We start from the raw sequence: 15,560 nt of genomic DNA, 5'->3' as shown, positions 1-15,560 counted from the left end.
CAAAGGTGAGTTTATTCTTTTCAACACAGGATCAAACAAGAGAGGAACTTGCAGCAAAGTAGTCAATACAGACTGAACTACTTGCAATTGAACTACTCCAGATGTATCAGGAAGATTTAAAAATGAAACTAACATATACCTTACTTGATATTACTAGGATGTTGCTGCAAGAGACAATGAAATAACAAACTGCAACGCAAGTTATTTACTGGCTGTTAAGTCCATTTTTCCTTGGTACTGTTAGTTACAATTTGACAAAATAAATTAAGTTTTTCTTTTGTCTGTTATAGAAGCTCAATACAGAAAACTCAATGTACAGAGGAAATTAAATAGACACCAATTCCAAAGTGCTTAAAATCCTCCAACTACTCATACATATTTTGCTATAAATCATTCAGCCAATCATACCTGATTATGACTGGTCTAGACTAGAGTGCACAGAAACAGCTGATCTTGCTAACAAAGTTAAAAAAAATTCCAGCTTCATCTGAAACAGATGCAGGGATTCAATGAACATGACATCGAAATAAAATTTTGGAAATGCATTTAGTAATGCATATTTCCAGCCCTTTTCTGCTGGCTTATGTGTAGTATAACTCAGACAGATAACTGATTAAATTATGCCAGTTTAGCCGACTTCCCTTTTTTCTTGCAAATTTCCTACTTTATCCCACAGTTTGTGCATCATGTTTCCACATGGAGAAGCTCCACAGACACTGGAGAACCTGGGTGAGATGCTATGGTCAAGTTATTCATCTGAAGTGTACACAGTCCTTTTGCCATCCAACATCATCCCACACTTTACCCAGCATCTGTTGCTGTGCAGTGGGATTATCATCTGGAACGGAAACCCATTCTTGCCTTTCTCCACTGGCCCAGGTGCACTAAAATCAATTGCTGGGTCCCTACTGCAATCAGCTAATAATGTAAATCAAAGACCTAACAAGGGCTTTGCTAATCTAAATATCTCAGGAAATCAAGCAGTGTGTTAAATCTAACAAGTCAATTGGAACAAGGCAACCTTTAAAATAAGCAAACGTACCTCTCATTAACCTACTTAGGAACAAAATAATAATTGCTTTTCAAAAAAAACACCACACAAAAATCCATACGTTTGACTTTTTATTTAAAATATATTTCTGGCCTTACACAAGGTATAATCTTAGCACACTGATGACAAAAAGTGCAAAATCTTCTAGTATTTAGCGAACAAGGCGTTTTTTTCTTACACCCTTTTTTGCATGCCAATATAAATCTGACAGGCCAATAAAAATTACTTTTCCATTGTTTAAAATGTGTATAAAATGAAAGGTCCCATTGGCATTTCATGCATATCCGTGGACCAGCTGTTAATTCTAAAGGAAAGCCACTTCAGTGTAATTCAGAAACTGCCCTTGCAAATTCAATCAATCCACATCATCTTTACAACCAATAAAAACCAATACATAATTTGATTTGACTGTAGACACTAGGGTTGACAAAAATGTCAATAATTCACAGTAAAAACCTTGTTACACCTTGACATACTAAAGAGATATGGTAAAATAAACCACCGGCAGAGTGATTCAATTGAAAACTATAGGTACTACCATGATCTAATCTTCAACCAGATTATCAAGTGTGACACAACATACCACTATTCAGGAAATAAAAATAAACTGGCAATTATAAAGCTCCTTTCTTAAGCTTAGGATGTCCCAAAACACTTTATAGTGAATGAAGCAGTTCCGAAGTGCAGTCATTGAACACATTATTAATAACATCACAATAAAGTCTTTATAGACTCACTCGAGAGAATAGGGGTGTAGGGAAATTGATAAATACATCTTAAAAATCCATAAGGATACAGCATAACAAACTTACTGCTTGCTCTGCCAGCTCTCAAATTATCTTAAAAATCAAATGATTAGTGTAGGTGATTCATAATGTCTGCAGTATCACTGACTGCTGCTTTGAACAGTTGCTCAATCACTCCTCCCTGCGCATTGCTCGTGATTGTAACACTCTTAAATGTTGGTACTCTTTTAAATTAACTCAGGAGATGTTGGCATCACTTGCAGTGTCAGCATTTGTTCCCCATCTCTAACTGCCTCTGACAGAAATTAACAGTCACTCACATTGCTACAGATCTGGAGGCACATGTAGGCCAGATTAGAGTAGCAGATTTCCTTCCTGAGAGGAAGGGCAATGAACAAGATGAGTTTTGTTTTACAGCAGAGATGGTTTCATGGTCAACATCGTTAGAGACTGGCTTTCAATTCCAGATTTTTAAATTAATTTAATTGATTAATTGAATTTAAATTCCACAGTTGCTGTGGTGAGATTTGAATCCATGTCCCCATGCCTGGGCCTCTGGATTGCTAGTGACATTAATACCCAGCTACCAATCACACTTAGTTCAATACTTACCTGCATCATAAACAGCTGACAAACTTAGCTAGTTAAGGAGCCTTTATGTGCTGTATTAGCAATCCAGAAGTTGAGTTCAAATCCTACCTGAGCAGTGAATTGAAGAATGCAGGAATAAGCAAGAAAGGTAGCATCTGATGCAAGTATTGTGGTGTTTTCAATTCAGATTTCCAGCATCATGTGCATGTTAAAGTAATAAATCTAGTGGCTTAAAACTATGAAATTTGCTGGACTGTGCTAAGCATCTAACTAATGCCCTTTGGCCCTGCCGAGCCAGAATTATTAAAATACAGCTCATTCAACCGGTCTCTGAAGTGGACTAACAACTAACTCGATTGCAAGAAGACCAATAGAAGACCCACTATCACCCTTTGAGGAGTAATAAACATGGTTTTGCTGGTGTCATTCACATTCCAAATCAAAAACAGCAAACCAAACAGAGTGCTGGTCATGGGCAGAAAGTAGATGAATGTAACTTTAAGAGTGCCAAGATCACAAGCTGCGTAAAGCATAATACTAGCACTATTTAATTGGTTCAACAAAATCCTGCAAGTTCATAAAAGTGGGTTTGACAACTTCTATTTGATAATTGCATCCACAAGGTTACAAGTGGATTTCACTGATTAGTGTGTGAAACTGTTAGTTGGTATAAAATCGGGTGCAGGGATTCTGCTGTGATGCTAAATTGATGAACTGAAAAATATCCCCAGGAGCCTTGACTTTAAGGTGCAAAATGAAAGGAGCTGAGAAGATAACCTTTTGTCCAACGAGCCAGTCGGGAAATTCCTTGTAGCATAACTAAGGGAAACTCACTATTTTATCCTTTTGCATATGTTGCAGTGCTCAAGTCTCAGACGTTGATAGAGATTGTTGGCCCTTACAAGAGATTTAAATATAGCATCTGGGACCAAAAGAGTGAATTTAGACCATTAAACATCAGTTAAATGCAGTGGGCATTTTCAATACATTCCAAACGTTACTTTTTCCAATTTTATACCATATTTTTAGGTAGCATTTTTGAGAACAAGAATAATAGTTGTAACATATGTAAAGACAATCTGAATATTTTAAATACTTTAGAGTGCAAAGTAACCAGCGTTAGTTAGGGTACAAGGTTGCAGTGAAATTCATTACAACACATAAGAATGGTCCAAAAGAATTTCCTCACAAATCTAGGTGATGCAGTGTAAGCATTGTAAAAAATGTTACAATCTGAACAAACTTCAATGTTAAGCTACCTTGTTCCAATAGTAGCCCTAGTGTTTACAGCAATGACACATTAAACCAAATGCCAATCTTTTGGAAATGTTGACCCTTACATCAAAATTTTATTTCTGCAAATTCATACTCAAAATATCCTAAAGCACATACTAGTATGGCTGCGGAAAAAAACACCTCAATAACACAATCACTCACACTCTTGCTCTCACTAACAAAATGTCTGGTGCATTTACACAGGAATTAATGCTACAGCATACCCAAGGCATTAGAATGGCTATCATGTAATTTGGTCCCCTCTCTTCCACACCCAGAGTAAGCTGTTCCACTTGGCTCAGTTGCGCGGTCATGATGCGCCAAAGACTTGGCAGTAATGGGGACGAAGAAAAGGAGGTTTGAGACCAGTGCATCGAGTCTACAGTGAGCCTACTGTGGGGCTACAGTAGTTCTTTTTGTTAAATCCCCAATTAAATGATTTCCATCATATCACTCTTGCCTTTTTATAAGTTACAGGCTACTGGGTTGTTGTGTAGGGATACCAGGCGTCGCTTGTCGTGCGAGAGTGTACATTGCACCCAGAAACTGATCAGCAATTCGACCGGCTTCCCTTAATCCGCTCAATAAAGCACCATGAACTGTCGCGGGGTAGTTGCGAATAGTGTGCTCTCCAGCAAAGAAGAGACGAGGGACTGGCTACAACAAAAGAAACAAAACAGAATCAGTTTCACAAATAATTAAACTGATGCCACTTGTGTTTACCACTTTAACCTTAAATAGCTTCCAACAAGCCATTGTTTTAAAATTAAATAAATCTTAGTTACATTGCATCCTCTTCAAATCTCATTTTTTATATGCTATACCTCTTGGTATGACACTCATCTTTTAGCTTAATAGATTTTCAGATGGAACATTATCAAATACTTTCTGGAAATCTCAATATGCTGCAAGGTTTGTGACAACCAACTTCAGCATTGCTTTCTTGGGAGTCAAGGAGCTTGGCCAGACAGGAATCCATATTCACTGATTATGTGGACAATAACGACATGATAACAATCAATTGACAATCTATTAGTTTTCTTTCCACAGATGGGATACAGGACTGATTGTTGTATTATTTGTGACTCATTTTGAGCATGGCTGCATGTTTGATTATTTGCCGACCTAGTGGAATTTCCATTGTCCAATGGTTCTCTATTAATGTTGTCAATGGTTCTTTCATAGCCCCTGTTGTCTTCCCTCCTCGGTTCTGGGCAGTGGTGCTGAATCTGTGGAAACTGTTTGTTGCCTCAACTAATTCAGCTTGGATTGTTAATCTGCTCTTCCCAACCAAAGAAATGAAGATTTTCATTTATACAGTGTTTTTTACAACCATCAGATGTCTTAAAGCACTTTACAGCTACTGAAGTAATTTTGAAGTGTAATCCTTGCTTGTAGTGCAGAAATCATAGCAGCCAATATGCACAAAGCATGATCCCATAAACACCAAGAGATAGTGACCAGATAATCTGTTTTTCTGATGTTGCTGAGGCCACTGGAGAAGCAACTACAGCTAATGGCTATATTGAGAAGTGTCGCTACCACATTATCATCTGAGATACTGAGCTTCAGTTAACTTTAAGTGCAGCAAATTTACAAGTTAGATTGAGAGCCCTGTTGATTGCATGTGCTCAGCAACAAATTCTGTTCAGACAAAAGTCCTCAAAGAGAAATGCGAGCACGCCCAAGGATAAGACCTAGTACGAAATTTAATCTTGTGCAATCCAATTTATGGCTGAGAAATTGCAACAGGCAAAAGGAGAAAATGTTTTGCCACGATAAACAGGAAAATGGAGTAAAAGTACAGGTAGTTCTGCTATAATGCATGTTTCGTTAATGCAGATTGGCTGTAATGCGATTGATGAATAGTGAATACTGTTGGATAACGCAAACTTTCTGCTGTACATGTATAGTGATTTCTCTATAATGCAATTTTCTACGGCATGAGGTCACACAAGAATGCAACTATCGCGTTATAGGAGAACTACCCGTAGAAGAGTTTTAAAAGAGGTAGGGAATAAAAGCAAGTCAAAGTTCGGGGAGGAGACAGAGGAAGAAAAATAATTTGTATTTATACAAGTAATGAAAGGGAGGCAGGGAAGAAAGCATGTAGGAAGGCATAAGAGCACGTGAGCAAGTACATACACACACATATAGGCAGAAAGATGACAACTTTGATGCAAGTTCTACAAACATCCATGTTGTTTTTGGAAAATCAAGATATTAAATACATTTCTTTTGATTTATCATGAGGTGTGAAACTGCCACAATTTGCCTGGAACTTACATGGACAGTGTCAGAAACTCTAACATTTTTCTGAACATCTAACTATCTAGATACTGAAAAATTACTATAAAAGTCTGCCGAATTAAACATGTATTTTGGCAGTGCTCAATCTAGCTAGACAATCTAGCTAACAGGACCAAGAGCTCTCCAATAAAAATAATTCAAAGACTGGGTTTTGACAAAAAAATTCTATTTGAGACACAATAAGGTTTACAGTTTTACATTTAGGATGTTTGCACACAAACTTCATTCATTTCAAACTTCCATCAAGCATTACTTTTGTAAAGAAAATTAAGAAGAAAAAATGCTCATGATAAACGGCAGATTCCTCACAATAGATGGAATTAAGCAGGATACAGGAAATGCGGAGAACTGAAAAATGAAATAAATATTTTTGGAGGGGAGGGGAAGAGATTGAGAGGACATGAATGGGTATCATAAAAGGGACAACTAAAGAAGTAGAATCGTACAGTGCAGAACAGGTCCTTCAGCCCATCACGTCTGCACTCATGTGAGAAACACCTGACCTGCAACCAGCACTTGCCCCATAGCCTTGAATGTTACGATGCGCCAAGTGCTCATCTAGGTACTTTTTAAAAGATGTGAGGCAACTCACCTCTACCACCCTCCCAGGCAACACAATCCAGACTGTCACAGTCCTCTGGGTGAAAAAAGATTTTCCTCACATTCCCAAAACCTCCTGCCCCTCACCTTGAACCTGAGTCTGGTAGGTCATAGAGTCACACAGCATGGAAACAGACCCCTCGGTACAACTCGTCCATGCCGACCAAGTTGCCCAAACTAAACTAGTCCCATTTGTCTATATTTGGCCCGTATCCCTCTAAACCTTCCTATTCATGTATCGGTCCAAATGTCTTTTAAATATTATAACTGTAACTGCATCTACCACTTCCACTAGCAGTTCATTCCACTTACAGCACTCTGTGTGAAAAAGTTGCCCCTCAGGTCCGTTATAAAATCTTTCTCCTCTCACCTTAAAAATATGCCCTCTAGTTTTGAACTCCCCTATCCTCCGTAAAGATCTTGGCTATTCACTTTATCTGTGCATCCCATGATTTTGTAAACCTCAATAAAAAGGTCACCTCTCAACTCCCTGCGCTTCAGTGACTTAATTGCAGTAAAAAAATTTATGAATCGATCATTGTTAGCCCTCCAAAGGAAAAGGGAAGACAATTCAACCCCTTCAAATATTCTTTAATGACATTCTATCGACAGATATATTGCGACGGTAATGCCGCTGACTGATATTTTGCAGATAAACAAGTCTACAATACGATGATCAAAAATTGAACATCTTCAGTAAGCAACAAGCGCATGTTTTCTCAAGCTAATTACTTCATTGTAAAACTGCCAAAGTCTAAAATATCAGATTTTTACCTGAGGAGCCCCAGGGATGCTGGGGCCTGGGGTCACTGGTTGTGCCATTAGATCATAGTCATTACCAGAAGAGCCAGCAGCCACATAGGAATAGGAACCACGTGCCCATGGGTCAGCCCGCCAGCGAGTTACAACAGTCTCCTTTGGCTGCAAGGATGAAAACAGAGTGGGATAAAGCATACAACCAATACAGTGACAGACTTCATTTTCCTCAGAACTAAGGGCTATTCAGTAGATTTGTCTTCTGGTTATTCCTCAAGTGCAGTAACTGGATCACACTTCAAGCACTGAGTCTTCAAAAGCTTTGAGTGATCACACATGGAATGTAAAGGGAGACGAATGAGAAGTGAAATGTGTGGTTAAAGTATCAGTTGCAAGCATAATAAATATAAACAGGGAAAGAAAAATTTTGCTCCTTTGTGAGTTCATCATTTGAATGCAATATTTTTCTATTTCAGACAGGTCAGTGTCATCAGAATAACAGATTCAGATATTTAAGTATCAACCTTGTATTCTGCTAATTGCATATGCAACTCCCGCTCCACTAAACTCCACCAGAGTCCAGGAGTGCAATAGGTAGAGAAACTTTAAATTTAGCTTGTTATATTATTAAACAAAGTGTAGCACAGAAAAGATTTACCACTATAGATCTGTTATTGAAGTGGGTAAATTTATGTCCTCACGAACATCATCACATTGATCCGGTTACATGAATCAGAAGACAGCACAGTAGAATCATATGCTCTGGACAAATTCTATTTGTTTTATTGGGTACTGTAGAAGGTGATTTGTTTTTAATATTTGTTCACAGTTGTGAGTATCACTGGTTAGGCCAGTATTTAGTGCCCATCCCTAATTGCCCAGAGATCAATTAACAGTGAACCACATTGCTGTGCATCTAGAGTCACATGTAGGCCAGACCAGGTAAGGATGGCAGATTTCCTACCCCACAGGACATCAGTGAACCGGTTGGATTTTTATGACAATCAGTAGAGGTTACATGGTCACCATCAGACCAGCTCTCTATTCCAGAATTTATTTAATGCAAATTTCACCCTCCGATATGGTGGGACTTGAACCCATGAACCCAGTCTTCGGCCTGGGGTTCTGGATTACTAATCCAGTGGCGTTAATGCTACACCTCCTTCTACCCTTAAATTTTGCAAAGTCATTCAAATAACTGAGGGAAATAAATAGCCATAAAGTCTCATCCAACAGTTTAATTAAAAACTTTAAGCATAAATTATCAATAAATGATCCAATTATGTCAATGTTTTGATTTAGTTTAAAATGTTATTTAAACATTTTTATACCTATGTCACAACTCGCTGGTGTAGTACACTAGAAATCATGATCCACTATTCCTGGAATCACCACAAATGTGGAAGGATTTAATCAAACAATCCAAAGTCCCCAATTTACTTGGCTGATGAACTCAGGTTAAAAGAAAACACTCACCAGGTTTCTATACTTAACCAAGAAAATAACTTCATTATGAAAAAAATGTCTTTAACCAATGGCAATTAGGAACTAGAACTGCACACTTACAGTAGATAGGTCAGTGCAGGCATGATGGACCGAAGGGCCTCTCTGTGCTGCGTGACTCTATAACTTAAAACTATACTACTTTTAAACTCTTCCCTTCACATATAGACAAAGACAGACAAGGCATGGATACTAATGGTAGAAAAGGAAAGAAAAATCAAGAAAAGACAGTTTAAAAGCACAAGACTGGACCACAGGGGAGTGGATGAGTAGTTTTATTTCAGTTTCTTTAAATTCCTTTTCATTCTTGGCTGTTAACAGAAGGTTTTTGGACTCCGATGCTCTCCTTCATTCCTTTGCGGTTAAGCATACTTTCACTATCTTTAAAGGTGTTTTATTCATCCTTCCATTCTGGGGATTTGCAGAGTAAGGCAAGTAGAAGATATTACTGGAGACTTCCAGGCACCTCCACACAGGAGAGATTATTTGATGCTTTCTCGTTCCAGATTAGATGATTCTCTGCTGCACCAACCCCACTAGCCATGGCCACTTGATTAGGGCCCAGCCAATCAGCTGTGCCTTATTCAAAACCCAGCAGCTCCATGCTGTCTGATTTTACTCTCTGTCCCAGGAAAATGCAGCTTTGGGAGTTTTGTACAATGTGCTCCAGTAAATCTGATATTTAAAAGAGGGCTGACCTCTTTGCATAGTCTCCTTGCTTTGAAGTACCACCTTCCTGTTTTGTCCACAGACCAAAAATAAAAGTAATAAAAACATGTGGCCTTTACAAATAATAGTTTGAGAATGACATGGTTCACATAGTACCTGAAGGCTTGGTGAAGTGCTGTGCATACACATCAAAATGCACAGAAGTTCACATGTATTGCTTCAACACACAGCTACATGCTAGGGCGAGAAGCAAATTGCTTTACTCATATTATTCTAGGGAATGAAAATACTGTGAAGAAAGAGCCAGGTTTGTGCTTGCATTGGAGGTAGAACAATTCCTGGGATCTATAAGGATAACTCTTTGACACAGGAATTGAGGGAAAGGAGATGCTGTAGCATGGAATCATTGGAGAAGATAGCAGTCAACTGTGGATGCTGGAAGGTCCATGAGTGTGACAATATTGATATCAACACATATTCTCAATGAAACAAAGCTCAACAAAATGGTTGCCCTGTCAGCCATGCTTCAGTTTGCAACACTCAGACCTCAAAGTCAAAAGGCTACAGATTCAAGCTGCATCCCGTAGACCTGAACAGAAAATCCATGCTGATGCTTGATAGTGCTATACTGACAGAATATAAAATGAACAGTGCCAGAAAAAAAGGGAAAAGGTAGTCAATGAAAAACTTGCACATACAATATTTTTTAATACAATTAGAGATAACTCAGTTGATGACCACACATTTCTGAAGGGTCCCGACCTGAAACATCACTTTTCCTGCTCCTCTGATGCTGCCTGGCCTGCTGTGTTCCTGGAGTTCGGAGGAAGGGTCACTAGACCCGAAACATTAACTCTGTTATTTTTTTCTTCACAGATGCTGCCAGACCTGCTGAGCTTTTCCAGCAACTTCTGTTTGAGATGTATATCTTTTACACCACCTAAACTTCGAAGTTGTGAAGACCAAATCACTGTTCTCCATACTACATAGTGCATTTCTATGAAACGCAAATCAGACTTTATGGAACTTCCTGAACTCTGAAGAAAAAAGGGCACTCTTTGAAAAAAGTAGCCTACTTACATGCAATAATATTTGAGAAAATTTAACCTGATACGCCAATATCTGACATCATACCCCTCAGAAAACATTAAGATTTAAATCTTAACAGCCAGAAGTAAAGTATGATATATTTTCAGAAAGTGAGCATGCATGCTAATGCACAATAAAGATGACAGTAACTGTAACACCTCACATCAAACAGATAATGAATAACTTAGTTCAAAAGTGTTGACATTCAGTGATAATGATGTACCAAATTGTTCTCACAGGGATTTCCAAGGGCAATAAATTTTGAACTTACATGGCTCAGCAGCAGCAATTAAGCCAATCACTAGTCTATGGATTGATTTTAAACAGTGATTATCAAATCATGACATGGTCGATATACCCAAATTTCCTGTCACTGTTCTAACAATAAGTTCAGGCTTTGACAATCAATTTGTCTTTCCGTGCAAAAAACTATAGCAATAGAAACAACTGCTGCTGCTCTATGGAGAACAATCTTACATCAGTTCAGAGGACTGATCTTTCAAACGTATGTTACACTCCCTCCATCTCATTAAAAGCGTTGAGTTATTCTTAAAAGGTAAAGTAGTGTGATATGTTCCTTGAAACTGTGTGGAAACCCAAAAGGTGTCCTGTACAGGATAAGCTCAAGTTGCTACGCAAGTGCAAAAATATGTAAATAGGCTGCACACTTTAATAAATCACCTGCACGCCCTAAGGTAAGACCAGATGAATGCTGCACATGTATAGTGTATATAATACTTTCACTGAACGTGATTGTGCATTTTGCAACTGGAATCAGACAGGACACCTAACTAATACTTGGAGACCGCTTTGTAGAACACCTACACTCGGTTCGCAACAAACCACTGCGCCTCCCAGTCGCAAACCACTTCAACTCCCCCTCCCACTCCTTGGACGACATGTCCATCCTGGGCCTCCTCCAGTGCCACAATGATGCCTCCCGAAGGTTGCAGGAACAGCACCTCATATTTCGCTTTGGAACCCTGCAGCCCAATGGTATAAATGTGGACTTCACAAACTTCAAAATCTCCCCTCCCCCGACCGCATCCCAAAACCAGCCCAGCTCGTCCCCGCCTCCCTAACCTATCTGCCCTTTGTCCCACCTCAAGCCCCACCCCCCCCTCCTACCTACCAGTCTCATCCCGCCTCCTTGACCTGTCCATCCTCCCTGGACTGACCTATCCCCACTCTAACTCCCCACCTACACTCACCTTTACTGGCTCCATCCCCACCTCTTTGACCTGTCTGTCTCCTCTCCACTTATCTGCTCCTTTATCCATCTTCCATCCGCCTCCCCCTCTCTCTTTCTATTTATTTCAGAATCCCCTTCCCCTCCCCCATTTCTAAAGAAGGGTCCAGACCCGAAACATCAGCTTTCCTGCTCCTCTGATGCTGCTTGGCCTGCTGTGTTCATCCAGCTCTATACCTTGTTACCTAAATAATACTGTTGAGTTGCAAGGGAAAAAAGCAGTTAGATCAAACTTGAAAGCAGTGTCTGCAGTTTCACCCAATAGGGTGAGCAGGCAAAACCAGGACTCAATCAAGACAAGAACACTATTTTAAATATTTGCAGAGTATATGTAGACAATACTGAAGATTGACAACAAATTTCTCTTCCTTTGGCTACTCTTTGGTACCATAGATACATGTCAATTAGCCCTTAATCTAGGGAATTTCATCATTTGAATATGGTGCACACACAAGGAATCCAATGTGCTTCTACGATGTAAAAGAAAAGCAATGCTATTCAGAGCAAAATCTGTACTTTAAAAGAAAAAGGATGCTCTCAAGTTACTTGACACTTCTTGCCGACTTTAAGAAAAATGGCTAGCAGAATTTAGGAAGACCCAAAGTGAAGTACGTTCCAGTGGAGCAGGAAACGGTGCAAGTCTACAGAGAGATACTCGATACACTGCAGAAACATTTTCAGCACAGAAATTTCTACATTGAAAAATAAGTTGCTGAATGTTTGAGGAGTCTCTGCAGAGACGCCTGTTTCCAACAACAGGGCACCTTTCAGCATACTCTGAAATCTTGTTTGTAGACAGTTATTTTTCCATCAGTAGAGACAATTTCTCCTCTCAAGTGAATTCTTTGCCATTTAATATATTTTCAGTCTTGCCTGAAACGATTATAACTCCCACGATGGATGGATTAAAATGGAAAACAGCAAATGAACCTGATGACAAAAAAAGAGTGACTAAAGAAACAGATTGCATTTTAAAAGATGTAGAAAAGCGATTTAACAGTAGATTATTGTATGTAGAATTATTTATAATTTCATGTACACTCACCTGTGATCTGTGCGCTGGTGTAGGTGCTTGAACTTCAGGAATATTTTCCGTTCTGTTCTTCCAGCCACAATCAATTCTTCTTCAATCAAATCATGCCAAAATGAAATGTTTTTACGTGGAGCATCTTTTTTTTCTTGGCCTGCCCTATAACTTGATATAGTTTGATAAAGCTTGGGTACTTTTTTTTTTCCCAAATCGATGCAGTTAACCTTCCTCCTGGTCATGATATAAACATTTGTCAACCAGGAAATTTAATGCCTGGCTGAATGGTTGACACAATTAAACAGTTTAATGGGAAGTAACATGCATAATTATTTTCTTCTGAATTGCACATTGTGGCGTTAGTGCAGAAAGTTTGGACTTTGCATTGGTTATCATTCAGAATATGCAAAGGGCCTTGTTGCGACTGATTAGGATTTAAATACAGCAATCAACCTCTCATCAGGTCTCAGGAAGTACCCTGAATGCGAGCATCACTCAGAAAACAGACTAAACAAGTTTTAACAATTTTACCTAGTCTTTCTACACACATCAGCTTTCATACATCTTATGTAAGGGTAAGCAATTGCTTAGTGGTATCATCACTAGACTATTAATCCAGAGACCCAAGTAATGTTCTGTGGACCTGGGGTTCAAATCCTACCACAGCAGATGAATTTGGATCCAACAAAAATCCAGAATAAAGAGTCTGATGATGACTATTAATCCATTGTCAATTGTTGGGGAAAACCCATATGCTTCGCTAATGCCCTTTAGGAAAGAAACTGGCATCCTTACTTGCTCTGGCCTACATGTGACTTCAGAGCCACAGCAATACGGTTGGCTCTTAACTGCTTTCTGGGTAATTAGGGGTGGGCAATTAATGGTGGCCTAGCCAGCAATGCCCTCATTCCATGAATGACTAAAAGAATTCCTCTAAAATTGCCACCAGAATTCATAAAACATCAAAAGATGAGAGTGCAGTACAAATATAAGGTCTCAAGTTACGTTTGAAAAAAAGCAAGCTCAGTTGATTTAAAGTTAGAAAACACTATACAGAGCTCTTTTCCATTTTCTTTAATCCCATCACTTTCCCACCAAGACCGACACAGATCAGAAAAAACACATCAAGCAATGCAATCAGACTCATACCTGTGGGACTGCGCTACTGCCAAATATTCCTTTTAGAATGGCCAGACAACGACCGACAATGACATCATCGCTAATATTTTCCATGATTCCAGCTGCCTCTCCAGCTACTAGAGCCAATAGGATTGGGGCTAGTAATAAACAAAATAACTAATCAAAGAAAATGTAACCACATACTCCAGATTGGTGACAGCAGATTCCCCATTTTGTGCAACTACAGAGCAACTGCAACATTCATGGATTTAAAAGGTGTCCAAATACTTAGAAACCTTAGTGTTACAAATAATATACATTCCTAGGAAGAGGGAATCAAAAGGGGTTTATTAAAGTCAGAATGCGTAAAATGGATCCAAACGTATCAAAAAAAATGTAGGGTATTAATAAAAGTATGTTTCATTCCAAATAGTGTTGATTTTGAATGTAAATAAGCTTGGACAGGGAGTCACACTGGGGGAAAAAGCTCTTGTTGCTGTTGATCTGTAGCTATAGCTGTTTAAAATTTTCAGCACTTTTTCATTAACTGAAGCTTTGAACCACAACACAACAGGCAAAATGTGAATCTCAAAAGCACGAACAAAATACAAACATACTAAAAATAAGAGAAGCAGACCATCAGCCCCTCAAGCCTGTTCCATCATTCAATAAGATAACATTTGGTTGGAAATTCAGAGCACTTAAATAGTGAACCACATATTATTTAAACAGCATTGTACAAAATCATGATTGTAATGATCGTTGAATTGGATCAAAGTACAAACTCAAGGGCTCAGCTGCTTAAGAATTGCTGCAGAGTAAATTAAAGCTCCGATCAAGCAAAATTAGGTACTGTGATAAATATATCAGAGTAATTACTGGGAGGGTTTGGATGAAGAAAAATGCAACCACAGAGTGCAGGCATGTCTTATCTTGAGTGGCAAAATATAATCTTTAGGAGCAATTTTAAGCATGAATCCTATTTCTTGTGAGGCTACATTTTTACATTAATTGCTCCTGTATCACTGCAACCCCCTACTACCATCACATCAAAACTTAAATGAAAAAATTAGGAGTTATGTTATAATTTAGTTATTTTTGATTCAATAAATTTAAAATTGATCATAAACTAGGATCTGGAAATAGAATGAAAATTACCACAAAGCATAAAATGAGGACAATTATTGCAAAGAAAGACAGTAAAAGGATCAAATACAATACAATGATTTGAAATAAGCGTTAACAAAGGAAACTATGGTGAGATTTTCTGACTCATTCCTGAGTTTGGTTTCTGGTGTCTGTTTGACTAAAGAAGGTAAAAGCTTGACTCCATTCATTTTAGCTGTGCAAACAGTAAACTAAAACATTAAGTGCAAAAACTAAGTACATATTATTCACAAAATGATAATTATTTTCTTTTTAATTCTCTGCATCAGGCCTCAAAAAGATGATTCTTTTAACTGGAAGAAAAAAGGCAAAACAAAAGCTTTTAACGAGATTAACCAGACTTTTGGTAGGTTTGCTTTTAAAATTCAAATCATTTGCAGTTCTTAAATGGAAATAAAACAACAAATT

The 15,560-nt window shown here is 38.4% G+C and overlaps 1 protein-coding gene across 1 annotated transcript in view; it reads right to left on the bottom strand.

Moving 5' to 3' along the window:
* Positions 1-1,109: 1,109 nt before the first annotated feature.
* kdm1a (lysine (K)-specific demethylase 1a) overlaps positions 1,110-15,560 on the bottom strand; it is a 54,083-nt gene continuing 39,632 nt past the window's right edge. The window contains exons 18-20 of the mRNA XM_048612923.1: positions 14,016-14,143; positions 7,348-7,494; positions 1,110-4,320 (exon numbers count right to left, since the gene is read on the bottom strand). Coding sequence (XP_048468880.1) covers positions 4,135-4,320; positions 7,348-7,494; positions 14,016-14,143 — 461 coding nt within the window. The 3' untranslated portion in view covers positions 1,110-4,134. The remainder of the gene's footprint in view (positions 4,321-7,347; positions 7,495-14,015; positions 14,144-15,560) is intronic.

This window comes from Rhincodon typus, chromosome 27, assembly GCF_021869965.1.
Source record: "Rhincodon typus isolate 14 chromosome 27, sRhiTyp1.1, whole genome shotgun sequence".
Lineage (NCBI taxonomy): Eukaryota > Metazoa > Chordata > Chondrichthyes > Orectolobiformes > Rhincodontidae > Rhincodon > Rhincodon typus.
The sequence above is the reverse complement of the archived record's forward strand: the minus strand, read 5'-3'. Positions and strand labels throughout refer to the sequence as shown.